This window comes from Hyperolius riggenbachi, chromosome 7, assembly GCF_040937935.1.
Source record: "Hyperolius riggenbachi isolate aHypRig1 chromosome 7, aHypRig1.pri, whole genome shotgun sequence".
Taxonomy (NCBI): domain Eukaryota; kingdom Metazoa; phylum Chordata; class Amphibia; order Anura; family Hyperoliidae; genus Hyperolius; species Hyperolius riggenbachi.
Window position 1 is genome coordinate 12,131,052 of NC_090652.1, and position 19,837 is coordinate 12,150,888.

The 19,837-nt window shown below is 48.2% G+C and overlaps 1 protein-coding gene across 1 annotated transcript in view; it reads right to left on the reverse strand.

Annotated features, from left to right (window-relative positions):
* LOC137525338 (uncharacterized) overlaps nt 1–19,837 on the reverse strand; it is a 92,491-nt gene that overhangs the window by 5,088 nt on the left and 67,566 nt on the right. The window contains exon 2 of the mRNA XM_068246391.1: nt 12,263–13,811. Coding sequence (XP_068102492.1) covers nt 12,263–13,810 — 1,548 coding nt within the window. The 5' untranslated portion in view covers nt 13,811. The remainder of the gene's footprint in view (nt 1–12,262; nt 13,812–19,837) is intronic.

Consider the following 19,837-nt stretch of genomic DNA (forward strand, 5'->3'; position numbering starts at 1 on the left):
TGTCCTCCGTGTGCTATTGTGCAGGCGCTGTCATCCATGCGCTATTGTGCAGGCACCGTCATCCATGTGCTATTGTGCAGGCACTGTCATCCATGCGCTATTGTGCAGGCACTGTCATCCATGCGCTATTGTGCAGGCATCATCCATGTGCTATTGTGCAGGCACTGTCATCCATGCGCTATTGTGCAGGCATCATCCATGCGCTATTGTGCAGGCACTGGCGCTATTGTGCAGGCACTGTCGCCCTTGTGCTGTTGTGCAGGCGCTGTCATCCATGTGCTATTGTGCAGGCGCTGTCCTCCGTGTGCTATTGTGCAGGCGCTGTCATCCATGCGCTATTGTGCAGGCACCGTCATCCATGTGCTATTGTGCAGGCACTGTCATCCATGTGCTATTGTGCAGGCGCTGTCATCCATGCGCTGTTGTGCGGGCGCTGTCATCCATGCGCTATTGTGCAGGCACCGTCATCCATGCGCTATTGTGCAGGCACTGTCATCCATGTGCTATTGTGCAGGCACTGTCATCCATGTGCTATTGTGCAGGCACTGTCCTCCATGTGCTATTGTGCAGGCGCTGTCATCCATGCGCTGTTGTGCAGGCGCTGTCATCCGTGCGCTGTTGTGCAGGCACTGCCATCCATGTGCTATTGTGCAGGCACTGTCATCCATGTGCTATTGTGCAGGCGCTGTCATCCATGCGCTATTGTGCAGGCGCTGTCATCCATGTGCTATTGTGCAGGCGCTGCCATCCATGCGCTATTGTGCAGGCGCTGCCATCCATGCGCTATTGTGCAGGCGCTGTCATCCATGTGCTATTGTGCAGGCGCTGTCATCCATGTGCTATTGTGCAGGCACTGTTATCCGTGTGCTATTGTGCAGGCGCTGCCATCCATGCGCTATTGTGCAGGCGCTGCCATCCATGCGCTATTGTGCAGGCGCTGTCATCCATGCGCTATTGTGCAGGCACTGTCGTCCATGCGCTATTGTGCAGGCACTGCCATCCATGTGCTATTGTGCAGGCACTGCCATCCATGTGCTATTGTGCAGGCATCATCCATGTGCTATTGTGCCGATGCTGTCATCCATGTGCGTGCGCAGTGTGCCCGCGCACGTACATGGATGGAAGCACAGCCACAATAAGGAAGAGGGTTGTTGCCCGGGCGGAGGGGTCGTAGACCTCGGGGAAGCTTCTGAAGCATCCAGAGGTTTTCCCCTACTGATGAAATTAGGGGGCCTCTTTTTAAAGGACCACCCCAGTGAAAACAGTAAGCAGGTAAAATCTGAACCAATAAGTTTTGGACTAGTCCATGTCCTCATGAGGGATTCCCTGGGTTTTCTTTGTTTTCAAAAGCATTTCCTGAATGGCAATTGCAAAGTCTAACCTGAAGGACGGAAACTCTCACTGCAGGTTTGGTTTGTTCCATACCTATGTACAGTAGAGGGAATGCTCAGGATCCCAACGAGACTTTCAGGTCCTCCCTCCATCCCGTCATTCCAGTGCCGTCCCCGGTTGAAATTGTCCGGCCTGCTAGGTCTTATTGCTCCTGGCCACTCCTCCAGCATTCTTTGAACCTACTTGCATATTGGTGTAGTTTAGAAAACGTGCGCATCGGCACTGCACAGGCACGAGTCTGGACTTGGGCATGCACAGTATGGATGTGCTTGTACTGGAGTAGTACCCCAGGCTGCCAGAGGAATGCTGCAGAGCTAGGAGGAGGAGTAACTTCAACCAGGAAGAGCGCAGGAACAACAGCTGAGGGCAGGTAAGTAGGGAGGGGCTGCCAAATTTTTAACATATGATCTCGTAGTGAATTGGGCTGTTAAAGTGACCTGAACAGAAAGTTTTGAAAAAAGAAAAAAAAAAAACATGGTAAATCACTAAACGTTTAAAGAGACTCTGGAGCAAAAATGTTTTGCTATATTTACCTTTTACTTCGCATCAGAAGTCTCATCAGGGGTAAACCACCGCATCCCCGCCGAAAAACGAGGTGTGTAGATCCCCCCAAATCCCCAGGCAAACATCTTGGTTGTGGATTGTGCTGCCCTGAGAGGCAGAGCTATGAGCTGCAGCTCTGCCTCTCCTGCCTTCAATTGCCGCGCGGATCTCCGCTTCTTCCCGCCTCTTCCTTCCCTGTGAAGGAAGAGTGAGAGGGGCGGTGAGAGGCGGCGATTCGCCGTGATTGACATCAGTAGAGGCAGAGCTAGAGCCTCTTTCAGGAAGCGCCGGCCAGATTCTCTCCACCCCCCGAGGATTTGGGGGGTCTGCAGCCCTTGTTTTTCGGCAGGGATGCGGCGGTTTACCGCTGATGAGAGTACTGAAGCGAATTATAAGGTAATTGTAGCAAAGTTTTTTTGCTTCAGACTCTTTAAAGTGGATCCGAGATGAACTTTTACTCCTTGCATAATTGTGTTCCTTACATATAGTTTATAGGGCATTCCTCAAGCCAAATACTTGTTTTGTTTTAATACCCTAATTTCCTATAAACTAAACAAGCCACACCCACAGCTTCTCCAGAGTGCCTTGGCGCTTGCAAGGGATTGTGGGATTTCAGTCTGGGCAGGTGAAAAAGGTGTTACTAGCTATAGATTTCAGAGGCAGAGTTTTCACAATCTGAGAGCTGCAGTGCAGATACAGATCAGTTGCTTGTGTAATGGAGGAAATAAGAGTGGAGTTTTCACAGAATATGCAGATTAGCATGCCTAGATACAGATAAGCTTGCCTGCGTGTGTAATTGTGTAATAGTGACAAGCAGAAAACATGTCTGCTCCCATTGTATCACAGGAAAAAATATTAATATACTGTTGAAGCGGTTTGAAGATAGATTTGCTGTGTAAACTATCTAAACTTTAGATAAGATATATAGACAAGTCACTTGTTATATTTAGTTTTTCATCTCAGATCCGCTTTAAAGAGGAACTTCAGCCTAAACAAACAAACTGTCATCAAGTTACATTAGTTATGTTAATTAAAATAGATAGGTAATATAATCTCTTACCCACCCTGTGTTAAAAGAACAGACAAATGTTTGTAATTGTATGGGGTAGCCATCTTTTTGGCTGAAAGGAGGTGACAGGGAGCATGAGACACAGGGGGAGATTTATCAACGCATTACCAACAGTTTTTTCTTCTTAATCTGTTCTAACCAGCAGGGAAAACAGTTCTGCATAATAATAAGAACTTAAATCCTAGGTAATAGTGGCAGTTTAGCATGAATTTCTAGAGCAGCACTACAGTTAAGAGAAGTGCAAATCCATCCCTAAACTGGTGCAGATTAAGGGCCAGAGCCCACTGACACAGTTGTGTCCGCTTTTCAGTTACACATCAATGTTACAGATGCTGAAAAGCGGACAGAAGCGGATACAACTGCGTTAGTGGGCTCAGGCCCTAAGAAGTGCTTGATAGCAGTTCTACAGGTGTAGAACTGCAGGCTAGACATGATTGCAGAGTGCAGGCTAGACATGATTTATTATGTGCTCCTCCCCCCTGCTGAATTCCTTCTCAGAGCCTGCTGCTATCAATACAGCAGGTGTGTTGGTTACCTCAGCAACAGCAATTCAAATCACACACTGCACTGTCTGAGAGACCTTAGTTCCTAGCTCCTCCTATTGTAGAACAGTTTTAGAAGGAATCTGCACTATCTAATGATTTCATAAGATGTCTGAGACAGTTCTGCATGGATTTCTAAAAACCTACTAATATTTTGTCTCAGACACTCACACAAGTTCTGATGCTGTGAAATTGTTAAAGAAACACCAAGCCTTTTCAGTGCTGCTGAGTAGATTTTTAGTCTGGAGGTTTACTATAAGGTGGCCATATATCTAATGATGATGGGCTGATTTGACCAAGAGACAAATTTCTCTCTCTCATCCAATCTGATTAGAGAGAAATGCGTCAGCGGCCCATACAGCACAGGCCGATTACCGATCATTTTCAGAATGCGATCTCTTGGGAATCTGCCGAGTCCACCACTTTGCCGCTGCCCCCCTAGTATATAAATGTGTTGCCCCTTGCGTGTATTTACTATACATTACCTGTCTTGTGTCTCCCACCGTGCAGTGCCCATCTGTCTTTGAAATCCCTCCCACCTCCAATAGGGGTATGCCTGCTGCCGGCGTGGCTCATGTGTGACATCACACATGCGCCACGTGACACAGGCCAGGTAATGTATAAATGTACACAAGGAGGCCACATTTATACACTACAGGGGAACAGTGCCGGAGGTTTCGCCACTTGTCCTGATATTGCTCACCATTACCACCGTGATTCCAATTGGCCACGACATCTTGCAGCGTATCCGGTTGATACATGCAACCAAGTTTGACCTGAAATTGGTTGCATAGTTAATCGGACATGCTCTTGACAGCACCGATTTTCATCCGATTCAATAATAATAATCAAATCGGATGGTCAATTGGCCGTCAAGTCTAGAAATGTATGGCCACATTTACAGTGACAGTACACAGGAATTTGTTGAGGTCATAGACGTACCCAGGTTCAGTAGTGCAGAAAGGCGCCTCCATGTTGGTCACAAATACAGAGGAAATACCCCTGCAATCCCAAAGGCCCCCCCCCCCCCCCCCGCTACAAAATCCTGCGCATGGAGAAGCCAATCCTTCATCATAGCAACACTGCGCTTCCTGTTAGCCTAGCTGCGCGCTGTCACCATTCACTCCTCTATATAGTGGAGAGAGTGACGGCGCTGGGAGGGGAGGCACTGACTGTCAGATGCCGCTGACGGTAGCAGTGGCACTGCGCCGTTTCTCCTCTCGCTGGCTCTTGTAGTCATGTGCACACCTACCGGCGGTCCTCTCCCGGTAGCACACAGTTCAAAAGCACGGAACCGCACTACCCACGATTCTGTGCACTGCATCCCAGGATTCCTTGCACCCCATTGACATTCTATTTCTACAGCCGATCATGGCCGGGGGGATGGGGAAGGTACAATTTTAATAATGAATTACTTTTGTATACAGTAAGGGAAACAAAAATGAAATAATGGTAAATTATTTTCTTGTCACAGTTCTCAAAATAATGCTCGGTTAGCTTTAAACTAATCCCACAAGGGAACTGACAAAATACATCCATGTGCACCATGCACTCACCAGCATAAGCTGTGCATACTGACAGGCTGGTGTAGCCTGGCGCTAAGGGTAGGATGGTTATGATCAAAGACCTGTACTTTGGTGCCAATTCATCAAAGGAAAAGGCAAACTACAGCTTTTTTTACACACCTTTTTCAAAGCGTTTCACAGCTGACTTGTTGACTTCTTTTCAGAAGGAAAAAAAGGACATTTTCATATGAGCTGTAAAACGCTATGAAAAAGCTTTGAAAAGGCTATGGAAAGGCTACAAAAACGCTGACAGCAAAAGGCAGCCTTTTAGCCTTTTCTACCGCAGCCTCTAGTGTGAAAGAGCGCCAAGTGCTCGGTAAAGTCAACTGTTTTCAGAATTACCGCATGCGGTAATGCTTGGTGAATTGACGCCTAAGGCCTCGTTCACATCTGCTGCGCTGAAAAACATGTTAAAGCGCATGGTAAAAAACGCATGCGCTTGTGTGCGCTTTAGTCCGCGTTTCTATGCGTTGTGCTGCGCTTCTTTAAAGCACGTTTTGCTTACTGTAGCAGCAGCAGTTGTCAATAAAACTTTGTTTTTGTATGTAAATGTATTTTTTTCTCCAATTAGGGGTAAAAAACGCATGTGCTTCTATGCGCTTGTACGCGCTTCTATGCGCTAAAAAAGCGGACCCATTCACTTGCATTGCTGTGCGCTTTACAGCTCAGCGCACAGAAATGCATGCAATCCTACGTTTCTGTAACGCTGCTCAGCGCAGCGCATAGATGTGAACCAGCTACATTTAGTTACATGGGAAAATCAATACCTTGCTGAACGCACAGGGCAGTGCGCTGTGGAAAGCGCACAGAAACGGCCCTGATGTGAACGAGGCCTTAGGCATTAGTCTGCCTGTGAGGTCACAGACCTGTCATGAATATTTTACCGTAAGGAAGATTGGATTTGATCCCGTGTGGTGCTGGGGTTTCTACAATATCAGTAACATAAATTACGCAAAATAAATCAGCTTTGGCAGAGACCCAATTTATATATGATTACCTACTTTATTACTTTTCACAGCTTGAATACATTTCTTTTGAAACAAACAAATTCTTAATAACAACATTGTAACTGCAAAGATAAGTCAAGGTAAAATTAATTTTATTATTCATGAATTGTTTTAGAATATTAATGACATGAAAACAATGTAATGTGGTACAAAATGTATATTATTCCAGTATACAAAAATCTGTAATATTCTTTTACTAATTACATTGTATAGTTACTTGTTTTACTGTTTGCAGTTAATCTAGTAATTCAGGGTTGTTTCCCCTTAAAGCAAACCTGAAGTGAAAAAACCCCTTATGATATAATGAATTGTATGTGTGGTACGGATAATGAATAGAACATTAGTAGCAAAGAAAAAAGTCTCATATTTTTTTCAGTTACATAGATTTTTTTTTTTTTTTTATAACATTGCATCATTACTGTCACAGTTGATGTTTTGAAACCACACTCTGTCTTTTAAAGAGACTCTGTAACAAAATGTTCATCCTTATTTCTTCTATCCTATAAGTTCCTATGCCTGTTCTAATGTGGTCTGGCTTACTGCAGCCTTTCCTAGTTGCACAGTGGCTGTATTATCTCTGTTATATGATCTAATCTTCTCTCCTCTGTCGGGCTGAGGCACTCAGGCAGGAATGTGCTGTGCTGCTTGTGATTGGATAGAAGCTATACACACCCTCTCCAGGCCCCCTGCACACTCTGTATGACTCACACACTGAGCTCCTCTCAGCCTATCACTTGCTATGTCTTTTGTTTGTAAACACTGCCTAAAACTGGCAATTACAAGCCAGGATTGCAGCAGAGAGCGGCAGAAACAGCACAGAGGGGCCCAGGAGAACATAATGAATAGAATGGTATGCTTTTGATTGTAAGAATTTTACAGTACAGATTCTCTTTAAGCTATAAAACAAAGCAGAAGTAATGTCCCTTTGAACTTTCCTGCAGTGAAACCTTATCACAAGCTGTCTCTCACTGCCACTTCTTGGCTATATTCCACCCAGTGGATCGAAGAGCTCAGAGAAGCTCTTTAGTATAGATAGCTGAAGTTTTCTTTAACTCTTCCTGTACTGGAGAACAATACGAGACTCTTTTCTTTGCTACTAATGTACTATTTCTTAGCTGCACTACAGATACAATTCATTACCTCATAAGTTTATTTTTCACTTCAGGTTTGCTCTACAGGGAACCAAGACCCACTTTTTCTCCCTGCAGTTTCTCCTGGTTTCTAATAGCTATAGGAGCTGCCACGCCCCCCCCCCTCCCCCCAGCTGCCTTTATTTATCAAGGAGAAGGTGTGAAGATTAGCACCTGTGACTTCTCTAAACTCTCTGAAGCACAGTGTCCTATCCCCCCTCCCCACTAATGAAAGCTTTTTTTGTTTGCTCTCTGCTAATGTGTTCAATAAAGCAATTCCTGATCTGCCTGAAACATCTTCCATCTGTCAGGCCTGGGAGTAGAGTAAGCCTAAGCTAAACTTTTAAATGTAAAAAAAGAGGTAAAATTGAAGAGGCTTGATTCACTAAAGCGTGCTAAGTGCTAGCAGGCCAGTGAAGAGCCACTTAGCACGTGCAAACTGGCTTTGCACTTGCTAATATGTGCGCAAAGGTTTGCACACGCAAAGTTTCAAAGTATCGCACGCAACGCTTCACAGGCTAAATCAGCCGCTTTGTGTGATAAGTAGCGTGATAAGCATACTTTGCACGCGAAGCGATTGATTTGCATGCGAATGCCGCGTATGGTGCGATAAAATAGCACGCAATCAGTGACAGCTTTGAAACTACTTAGCACCGTAGTTTGCACGTGCAAAACTTTTTGGCTTGCTAACTGTGTTAGCACCCTTTTGTGAATCAAGCCCAAGGTTTTTTTCTAATTGAACCACATTGTCAGCATCCATTTTTAATGATGTGTTATTGAGATGCCCTGGGTGACCTGTCTCCTTTGACCTGTCTCCTGTGACCTGTCTCCTGTGACCTGTCTCCTTTGACCTGCCTCCTGTGTCCTGCCTCCTGTGTCCTGCCTCCTGTGTCCTTCCTCCTGTGACCTGTCTCCTGTGACCTGTCTCCTTTGACCTGCCTCCTGTGTCCTGCCTCCTGTGTCCTGCCTCCTGTGTCCTGCCTCCTGTGTCCTTCCTCCTGTGTCCTTCCTCCTGTGACGTGCCTCCTGTAACCTGCCTCCTGTGACCTTCCTCCTGTGCCTGCCTCCCGTGACCTGCCTCCCGTGTCCTGCCTCCCGTGTCCTGCCTCCCGTGTCCTGCCTCCCGTGACCTTCCTCCTGTGACCTGCCTCCTTCTGTGACCTGCCTCCTGTGACCTGACTCCTCCTGTGTCCTGCCTCCTGTGTCCTGCCTCCTGTAACCTTCCTCCTGTGTCCTGCCTCCTGTGTTCTGCCTCCTGCAACCTTCCTCCTGCGTCCTGCCTCCTGCGTCCTGCCTCCTGTGACCTGCCTCCTGTGACCTGCCTCCTGTGTCCTGCCTCCTGTGTCCTTCCTCCTGTGTCCTTCCTCCTGTGTCCTTCCTCCTGTGACCTTCCTCCTGTGACCTTCCTCCTGTGACCTTCCTCCTGTGACCTTCCTCCTGTGACCTGCCTCCTGTGACCTGCCTCCTGTGTCCTGCCTCCTGTGTCCTGCCTCCTGTGACCTTCCTCCTGTGGCCTTCCTCCTGTGACCTTCCTCCCGTGTCCTGCCTCCTGTGACCTGCCTCCTCCTGTGTCCTGCCTCCTGTGTCCTGCCTCCTGTGTCCTGCCTCCTGTAACCTGCCTCCTGTGTCCTGCCTCCTGTGTTCTGCCTCCTGCAACCTTCCTCCTGCCTCCTGCGTCCTGCCTCCTGCGTCCTGCCTCCTGCGACCTGCCTCCTGTGTCCTGCCTCCTGTGTCCTGCCTCCTGTGTCCTTCCTCCTGTGTCCTTCCTCCTGTGTCCTTCCTCCTGTGTCCTTCCTCCTGTGTCCTTCCTCCTGTGTCCTTCCTCCTGTGTCCTTCCTCCTGTGACCTTCCTCCTGTAACCTGCCTCCTGTGTCCTGCCTCCTGTGACCTTCCTCCTGTGACCTTCCTCCTGTGGCCTTCCTCCTGTGGCCTGCCTCCTGTGACCTTCCTCCCGTGTCCTGCCTCCTGTGACCTGCCTCCTTCTGTGACCTGCCTCCTGTGACCTGCCTCCTGTGTCCTGCCTCCTGTGACCTTCCTCCTGTGTCCTGCCTCCTGTGTCCTGCCTCCTGCGACCTTCCTCCTGTGTCCTGCCTCCTGTGACCTGCCTCCTGTGTCCTGCCTCCTGTGTCCTGCCTCCTGTGTCCTTCCTCCTGTGTCCTTCCTCCTGTGACCTGCCTCCTGTGTCCTGCCTCCTGTGTCCCTCCTCCTGTGTCTTGCCTTGTGTGTGTGTGTGTTTGTGTGTTTGTGTGTGTGTGTTTGTGTGTGTGTTCTGCCTCCTGTGTCCTGCCTCCTGTGTCCTGCCTCCTGTAACCTTCCTCCTGTGTCCTGCCTCCTGTGTCCTGCCTCCTGTGTCCTTCCTCCTGTGTCCTTCCTCCTGTGTCCTGCCTCCTGTGTCCTTCCTCCTGTGTCTTGCCTCCTGTGACCTGCCTCGTGTGTGTGTGTGTGTGTGTGTGTGTGTGTGTGTGTGTGTGTGTGTGTGTGTCCTGCCTCCTGTGTCCTGCCTCCTGTGACCTGCCTCCTGTTTCCTGCCTCCTGTGTCCTTCCTCCTGTGTCCTGCCTCCTGTGACCTGCCTCCTGTGACCTGCCTCCTGTGTCCTGCCTCCTGTGTCTTGCCTCCTGTGACCTGCCGTGTGTGTGTGTGTGTGTTCTGCCTCCTGTGTTCTGCCTCCTGTGTTCTGCCTCCTGTGTCCTGCCTCCTGTGTCCTGCCTCCTGTGTCCTGCCTCCTGTGTCCTTCCTCCTGTGTCCTGCCTCCTGTGTCCTTCCTCCTGTGTCTTGCCTCCTGTGACCTGCCTCGTGTGTGTGTGTGTGTGTGTGTGTGTGTGTGTGTGTGTGTTCTGCCTCCTGCCTCCTGTGTCCTGCCTCCTGTGTCCTGCCTCCTGTGTCCTGCCTCCTGTGACCTGCCTCCTGTGTCCTGCCTCCTGTGACCTGCCGTGTGTGTGTGTGTGTGTGTGTGTGTGTGTGTGTGTGTGTGTGTGTGTGTCTGTGTGTGTCTGTGTGTGTCTGTGTGTGTGTGTGTGTGTGTGTGTGTGTGTGTGTGTGTGTGTGTGTGTGTGTGTGTGTGTGTGTGTGTGTGTGTGTGTGTGTTCGTGTGTGTGTTCGTGATCCCCCTGGTAGTGCCTAACCTTAAAACTCCCCCTTGTGTTGCCTAACCCTAAGATCCCCCCTGGTGGTGCCTAACCATAAGGGCTCTTTCACACCAGAGCCCACTTCTGGCGTTTTAACGCAAAGTCTATACTTTGCGTTAACCAAGGTAAAAGGAAAGTCCATAGACTTTCCTTTTACCTTTCACACCCGACGCTGCGTTTCGATACGTTGCGGTACGACGCCTCCCGGCGCATTTTATCGTCGGGAATCGCTGTTTCCCCTTCGGGGTAATTAACTACCACCGCCGCTACTCAGCATCGCACCGGAGTTTCCCGACGACACGCCGCAACGCGTGCAGGAGCCGTTCTCCTGCACGCTTTTGGTGTGTAACGAGCCTAAGACATCTCCCTGGTGGTGCCTAACCTTAAAACTCCTCCTTGTGTTGCCTAACCCTAAGACCTCCCCCTTGTGGAGCATAACGCTAAGACCCCTCCCTCCCTTCTTTTCTGCAAATAAAATTAATACAAAAAGTGATATATTTCTAAGGGAATAAATTGCCAAACAATAAAGTACTTATTAAAAATCTGAAAACAATGTTAATATAAAAAGCGATATATTTCTAAGATAATAAATGTTAAAACTATAATATAGGCATTATAATTCTGAAAAACAGGCTAATACAAAAAGCGTTATATTTCTATGATAATAAGCTTCAAAATGATCATTTACGCATTATACTTCTAAAAATGAATTTTAAAATGATCAAATAAGTTTTAACGATTTACAAAACTTATTCTAAAAGCAAAAAATGTTGGTTTCATGGTCTCACCGCCCTAATTTCTTCTTTGGCGCTCAATAGCCGATATCTTGCATTGGTACCTATGATGCGCCCTTTTAGTTTATTAACTGTATGCGCCCATTTTTCCTGATTCCTCTGTACGGATTTGCACAGCACAGGCCGGGAGTGTTACGGGTATGCCTTCTTGAAAAGTGCTGCTCATACATAAGCATAATCTCTGAAGTATGCATGGCCAGAACGGAATCGGCTGCTGTGCATCCAGGCAGGAGCGCGAAATTAGGGAGTGGACAGAGCAGTGCTTCTTCGTCGAATGGGTGACAGAGCAGCAAAAGAGAGGGATCCCATTCACATCTGTGATTGCCAGTCAGGGTGTTGGACAGAATTGGGGGGGGAGGCGATTGGTGACATAGTGTCTTGGGTGCTGGAAAATACAAATCATGCCCTGCACATGACTTCTGGAGTTCACTTCCTCTTACACCTCCTCCCAGCTTTGGAGGAAGATTTATGGCAACACACTACTATGATGCAATGTCCCTTGAACTCCTGCAGAGCTTGGGGGCAGGACCTTGCCCGTTCAAGTCAGCACTATGGATGAAGCAAGTCAGAGTCAGAAGCAGAACCAAAGCAGTCATGTGAACCTGGAGTTTACTTTGAAAACTAAAACAATGTAAGGGCTGGAACCCACTAGAGCGATTTTGTGAGCGTTTAGGGAGTTTTTCAAAACGCTTGTGATTTCCCTAAACGCTCATTATCCATGTTAATATATGGGACAAATTCCACTGGAGCGATTGCAGCATTTTTAGCGTTTAGCATTAGCATTTCTGCGATGTAAAGTATATAAACGCTGGCATAATCGCTTGTCAAAACCTACTCAGAGCGATTTTGCTAGCGTCTTTAAATTACTGCACACTGTAAACAAATGTAAATTAATTGAAAGGACCAATCAGAATTAAAAATGCGAATCGCTACACAATCACTGGCAAAACACTTACACTTCTCAAAATCGCTACCAAAATCGCTCATGAAATTGATTACAAAACGCTCATTAAAAACGATAGCGATTGCGCTTTGTAGTGGGTTCCAGGCCTGAAGGACTTTTCAATGGACAGACATACAGGCTGCTGTTATTAATAGTTAAGAGTTTTATTTTTGATGGTGATTTGAGAATTCTCATTCAAAGCAAAAACTGCATGGAGGGGCTCAGTGAAGGTGGCAGTGAAGGTGTGTAGATGTCTGATGGGGTCACCCAGCTGGTAGAAGGACAGACGCCCTGCTTCATAATCCAGATATATTCCAACAGTTTGCATAGTTGAATCAGAAGAAATAGTTTCCTGGGTGTTATTGTGAATGGCCGTTAGCTTCTCTAAAAATTGCAGACCCCACATTTTTTCAGTGAAAGCCCCCCTCTTAGGAATTGCCTGAGTAGCCACTCCTATCAGCCATTCCTGTGCTTTACCCACATCTACCTTCCAGTAAATTCTTCCTGATGAAATCAAGCAATTACCTAACACTTTGGATTTAAACCTCTCTGGAAGTCTCGATCTTACAAAACTTGGATGAAAAGTAGCTGACCTGAGATCCTGCGATACAAGAATGTTACTAGCCGTGTTTGCGTCTAGTGAGACATCTAGGTTTTCTACTCCTGAGATCTTTGTATTTTTCTTCAGTTCTGTCAGCCTGTCAATAAAGTTGTAAATTCCTAAGTGCAATGTCAGTGAGATCATCGTCTCATCTAGACCTCCTACATCTTTTACATCACTCATGATGTCACCTCCAATGATGCTGTGGTCACGTTTTAGTTTTGTCTTCAAAAAAGTTATCTGATCCGTAATTTCAGAGACCTCCTCTACTTCATGAATACAATTGGACAATCTGTCCTTCTGTTTCTCCAGCTCTCCTATGAAGTTAGAGACTGAGCGTGAGATTTTCTGCTCCTGTCTGGTGACCGCAGCCAAGACTCTCTTCTCCTCCTCATCCAGTTGTTTCCTCATTTCACCAAACAGCTCGGTGATTCTCCCGGTGATAGTGGCTGCTTTTCCTTTCTCCTGTGTCCTGTGGTTGGCCAAATTCTGGATCCTCTTCTGAGTTTCATGTTTATCACTATTCAGTTTCTCACTACTAGCTTTCAGTTCAACTTTCTTTTTCTCAGTGGCATCATTTAAAAGCTCCATCTTGTGTCCCACATGGTCACCAGCCACCCAGCAGGACATACAGATACAGACGCCATCTTTGGCACAGTAGTATTTAATGATCTCTTTGTGAGTAGGGCATTTTATATCTGCAAATGATTTGGTGGGCTCAATCAGCACATGATCCACTGACCTGTTATGGGCCTTAAGATGCTTTTCACACATGGAGGTCTCACACTGGAGGCACGTTTTAGATGCAAGTACAAGAGAATCCACACAATAAGTACAGTAGATCTCGGTCTTCTGTTCAGGTTCGGTAGAACTAAAACTCTCCACAATGTTAGACAACTTCCTGTTCTTCTCCAGCAGAGGGCGCTGTGAATACTCCTCTCTGCACTCTGGACAGCTGTAGACTCCAGTCCCATCCTGTGTTGTCAGCACGGCCTCAATACACCCCCGGCAGAAGTTGTGTCCACATCTCAGGGACACCGGCTCAGTATAAAGGCTCAGGCAGATGGAACAGTTCAACTCTTCTGCAACAGTTGCCATTCTAGAAAGAAGGAAAAAAATGTGATTTACTCTTTAATTTAGAGGTAAACACAGAACTGTTTTATAAGTCACGTATGTCATGATAGCAGCTAGTTATGATGTTAAGGATAATACAGGAAGATATTTTTCATTGTGCGTCACATGTGTATGGTTGAAGGAAGCTGCTATCTTGAGTCTGTATGCAGTCCTCTGGAAGTTGGAAGCTGCTAATTGGATCTCCTGTAGTACATTTGCATTTGAGGGTGAACAATAGCAGTCAGGTCTTCACCTTTGATCTGCTGTCTCAGATGTGATGGTCTGTGTCTGGGTACAGGTAATTACATAACAACATTGCTTTGAACTCTGTGTACATGTAAACAGCTACTTGTTGGCCAAAGTACAATCTGACTAATTGAGTCTGCCAAGTTCAAAGTGGACAGGAAAAGCCTTGGAATTTACATATGACAGGAGGAAGCCTCACTCCACAATGTTTTGATGTACGTACTAGACTATAGTTTTACCCCAAACTTCACAAGCTAAAACAGGAACGCTTTGAAGTTGCACGTGTTAAACAGGAAATTGGATTATTCCTGGACCTGGACATTGGGGTGGCCCCGGGGCACAAATTTTGCTATAAAACAGCAGCTAGGACAGTCACAGATCATCTTCTCTTGGAGGTAGCACATAGCTAGGGAGGATCCCGAGTGAATCGGAAACGGCGTTCTCCCGCCAACTAATTTCTAACCTACGCTGGTAACGTTTTTTTTTATTCCCCTTTTATTTTTGCAACTTGTCTTGTTGTGTATCCTTGTAACTTTTATTTTGTAATGTTTTACTTTGTTTTTGTAAATCTTTTGTATATATTATTTTCTACATTGTTCCACTTTTTTTCCTGGAATATTAAATCGTTATTTAATAAGTTTGACTTCTGCTGTACTAAACTAACACTCATAGCCTAGAACGAGAGACTGCAGTGTATCTTGCATTACAAGTCAGTGCCTGATTGTGCCGTGCTACTGTACGATTGTACTGTGTGTGTGCGTGGCGTTCCCGTATTCGGCCTAAAGCACAAAGCTGACCCGAATACAAAAGCACGGATTGCGTGCAGATTACTCGACAGCAGAGTGGAAGTGTCTTGCGGCAGCTAGTGGTGGCAGTGAGAAGTGTTTGAGGGGTCACAGCCTTGGTTTTAGCTTGAATAAGGCTGCTCCCCGCTTGATCTGGTCAAACCCGTAGTCGGGAACTGTATACGCAGGCGTGCCGCGGGGCCGGTTTCTGACAACGCATATAAGATTTTAGAATTTTCATCTAGAGATAATTATTAAAGGAAACTTGAAATGAAAAAACCTGGCAAATGATGTCTTTCAGGTACAGTATGGGCTGCTCTCCCATGGTCTTCTGGTTGTCTATTTGTCTCTACAAGAATTAGATCCATTATCCTGCATATCCCACAGAAAAAAAATTTACAAACTTGGAGAGGAAGCGTATGCCCGTGAAGAGTGGAGGAGAGCACAGTTCACATGTGTGATGTTTTTAGGGTTATCGAACCAAAGATGTAGAGAAGGCCAGTGTGTGTGTGTGGGAGGGGGGGGGGGGAAGGGGGCAATACATCTCTAGAGCCCCACAGATGTTCAGGAGGGACTGTAAGGAGAGGATTTTTTTTTTTTTACAAAACCCAGGAAGAGAGTGTGTTGTGAGGAGGAGAAGAAGGTTTAAGCAAAAGAGAGAAATTAATCGTCTTACCGTGTCAGTGTAGTGTAGAAAAACACAACTTGGGATGAATCATGTTTACCACTGTATCCGTGTTTATTCAGGTCACTTAGGGCATTGTTTCACACTGAAAATTCAGGCAAAACTGATGGTTTTTTGTCAAAAATTGAATTTCCAATTCTAGTTCAGGAAACAAGAATCCCTGAGAATCATAAACACAATCGATTTTCAGTGTGAAACAAACTGTTTTTCACATGGGTAATTTGTGCTATTTCTGTATGTTATTTATCTTCTCTCCACTAGGCTGCTATGCCAGAGCTGTGTCTGATCCTGTGCTGCTGCTACTTCTCTGCTCTCCACTAGGCTGCTATGCTGGAGCTGTGTCTGATCCGGTGCTGCTGCTATTTCTCTGCTCTCCACTAGGCTGCTATGCCAGAGCTGTGTCTGATCCTGTGCTGCTGCTGCTGCTGCTGCTATTTCTCTGCTCTCCACTAGGCTGCTATGCCGGAGCTGTGTCTGATCCTGTGCTGCTGCTGCTATTTCTCTGCTCTCCACTAGGCTGCTATGCTGGAGCTGTGTCTGATCCTGTGCTGCTGCTATTTCTCTGCTCTCCACTAGGCTGCTATGCTGGAGCTGTGTCTGATCCTGTGCTGCTGCTATTTCTCTGCTCTCCACTAGGCTGCTATGCTGGAGCTGTGTCTGATCCTGTGCTGCTGCTACTTCTCTGCTCTCCACTAGGCTGCTATGCTGGAGCTGTGTCTGATCCTGTGCTGCTGCTGCTGCTCTTTCTCTGCTCTCCACTAGGCTGCTATGCCAGAGCTGTGTCTGATCCTGTGCTGCTGCTGCTATTCCTCTGCTCTCCACTAGGCTGCTATGCTGGAGCTGTGTCTGATCCTGTGCTGCTGCTGCTGCTATTTCTCTGCTCTCCACTAGGCTGCTATGCCAGAGCTGTGTCTGATCCTGTGCTGCTGCTGCTATTTCTCTGCTCACCACTAGGCTGCTATGCTGGAGCTGTGTCTGATCCTGTGCTGCTGTTGCTGCTGCTATTTCTCTGCTCTCCACTAGGCTGCTATGCCAGAGCTGTGTCTGATCCTGTGCTGCTGCTGCTATTTCTCTGCTCTCCACTAGGCTGCTATGCTGGAGCTGTGTCTGATCCTGTGCTGCTGCTGCTATTTCTCTGCTCCCCACTAGGCTGCTATGCCAGAGCTGTGTCTGATCCTGTGCTGCTGCTGCTGTTTCTCTGCTCTCCACTAGGCTGCTATGCCAGGGCTGTGTCTGATCCTGTGCTGCTGCTGCTGCTATTTCTCTGCTCTCCACTAGGCTGCTATGCCAGAGCTGTGTCTGATCCTGTGCTGCTGCTGCTATTTCTCTGCTCTCCACTAGGCTGCTATGCCAGAGCTGTGTCTGATCCTGTGCTGCTGCTGTTATTTCTCTGCTCCCCACTAGGCTGCTATGCCGGAGCTGTGTCTGATCCTGTGCTGCTGCTGCTATTTCTCTGCTCTCCACTAGGCTGCTATGCCGGACCTGTGTCTGATCCTCTGCTGCTGCTGCTATTTCTCTGCTCTCCACTAGGCTGCTATGCCAGAGCTGTGTCTGATCCTGTGCTGCTGCTACTTCTCTGCTCTCCACTAGGCTGCTATGCTGGAGCTGTGTCTGATCCGGTGCTGCTGCTATTTCTCTGCTCTCCACTAGGCTGCTATGCCAGAGCTGTGTCTGATCCTGTGCTGCTGCTGCTGCTGCTGCTATTTCTCTGCTCTCCACTAGGCTGCTATGCCGGAGCTGTGTCTGATCCTGTGCTGCTGCTGCTATTTCTCTGCTCTCCACTAGGCTGCTATGCTGGAGCTGTGTCTGATCCTGTGCTGCTGCTATTTCTCTGCTCTCCACTAGGCTGCTATGCTGGAGCTGTGTCTGATCCTGTGCTGCTGCTATTTCTCTGCTCTCCACTAGGCTGCTATGCTGGAGCTGTGTCTGATCCTGTGCTGCTGCTACTTCTCTGCTCTCCACTAGGCTGCTATGCTGGAGCTGTGTCTGATCCTGTGCTGCTGCTGCTGCTCTTTCTCTGCTCTCCACTAGGCTGCTATGCCAGAGCTGTGTCTGATCCTGTGCTGCTGCTGCTATTCCTCTGCTCTCCACTAGGCTGCTATGCTGGAGCTGTGTCTGATCCTGTGCTGCTGCTGCTGCTATTTCTCTGCTCTCCACTAGGCTGCTATGCCAGAGCTGTGTCTGATCCTGTGCTGCTGCTGCTATTTCTCTGCTCACCACTAGGCTGCTATGCTGGAGCTGTGTCTGATCCTGTGCTGCTGCTGCTATTTCTCTGCTCTCCACTAGGCTGCTATGCCAGAGCTGTGTCTGATCCTGTGCTGCTGCTGCTATTTCTCTGCTCTCCACTAGGCTGCTATGCTGGAGCTGTGTCTGATCCTGTGCTGCTGCTGCTATTTCTCTGCTCCCCACTAGGCTGCTATGCCAGAGCTGTGTCTGATCCTGTGCTGCTGCTGCTGTTTCTCTGCTCTCCACTAGGCTGCTATGCCAGGGCTGTGTCTGATCCTGTGCTGCTGCTGCTGCTATTTCTCTGCTCTCCACTAGGCTGCTATGCCAGAGCTGTGTCTGATCCTGTGCTGCTGCTGCTATTTCTCTGCTCTCCACTAGGCTGCTATGCCAGAGCTGTGTCTGATCCTGTGCTGCTGCTGTTATTTCTCTGCTCCCCACTAGGCTGCTATGCCGGAGCTGTGTCTGATCCTGTGCTGCTGCTGCTATTTCTCTGCTCTCCACTAGGCTGCTATGCCGGACCTGTGTCTGATCCTCTGCTGCTGCTGCTATTTCTCTGCTCTCCACTAGGCTGCTATGCTGGAGCTGTGTCTGATCCTGTGCTGCTGCTGCAGCTATTTCTCTGCTCTCCACTAGGCTGCTATGCCAGAGCTGTGTCTGATCCTGTGCAGCTGCTGCCATTTCTCTGCTCCCCACTAGGCTGCTATGCTGGAGCTGTGTCTGATCCTGTGCTGCTGCTGCAGCTATTTCTCTGCTCTCCACTAGGCTGCTATGCCAGAGCTGTGTCTGATCCTGTGCAGCTGCTGCCATTTCTCTGCTCACCACTAGGCTGCTATGCTGGAGCTGTGTCTGATCCTCTGCTGCTGCTATTTCTCTGCTCTCCACTAGGCTGCTATGCCAGAGCTTTGTCTGATCCTGTGCTGCTGCTGCTGCTATTTCTCTGCTCTCCACTAGGCTGCTATGCTGGAGCTGTGTCTGATCCTGTGCTGCTGCTGCAGCTATTTCTCTGCTCTCCACTAGGCTGCTATGCCAGAGCTGTGTCTGATCCTGTGCTGCCGCTGCTGCTATTCCTCTGCTCACCACTAGGCTGCTATGTCAGAGCTGTGTCTGATCCTGTGCAGCTGCTGCTCTTTCTCTGCTCCCCACTAGGCTGCTATGCCAGAGCTGTGTCTGATCCTGTGCAGCTGCTGCTCTTTCTCTGCTCTCCACTAGGCTGCTATGCCAGAGCTGTGTCTGATCCAGTGCCGCTGCTGCTATTTCTCTGCTCTCCACTAGGCTGCTATGCTGGAGCTGTGTCTGATCCTGTGCTGCTGCTGCTGCTATTTCTCTGCTCTCCACTAGGTTGCTATGCTGGAGCTGTGTCTGATCCTGTGCTGCTGCTATTTCTCTGCTCTCCACTAGGCTGCTATGCCGGAGCTGTGTCTGATCCTCTGCTGCTGCTGCTATTTCTCTGCTCTCCACTAGGCTGCTATGCCAGAGCTGTGTCTGATCCTGTGCTGCTGCTGCTATTTCTCTGCTCTCCACTAGGCTGCTATGCCAGAACTGTGTCTGATCCTGTGCTGCTGCTGCTGCTATTTCTCTGCTCTCCACTAGGCTGCTATGCCGGAGCTGTGTCTGATCCTGTGCTGCTGCTGCTATTCCTCTGCTCTCCACTAGGCTGCTATGCTGGAGCTGTGTCTGATCCTGTGCTGCTGCTGCTATTTCTCTGCTCTCCACTAGGCTGCTATGCCAGAGCGGTGTCTGATCCTGTGCTGCTGCTGCTGCTATTTCTCTGCTCTCCACTAGGTTGCTATGCTGGAGCTGTGTCTGATCCTGTGCTGCTGCTATTTCTCTGCTCTCCACTAGGCTGCTATGCCGGAGCTGTGTCTGATCCTGTGCTGCTGCTGCTATTTCTCTGCTCTCCACTAGGCTGCTATGCTGGAGCTGTGTCTGATCCTGTGCTGCTGCTGCTGCTGCTATTTCTCTGCTCTCCACTAGGCTGCTATGCCAGAGCGGTGTCTGATCCTGTGCTGCTGCTGCTATTTCTCTGCTCTCCACTAGGCTGCTATGCCAGAGCGGTGTCTGATCCTGTGC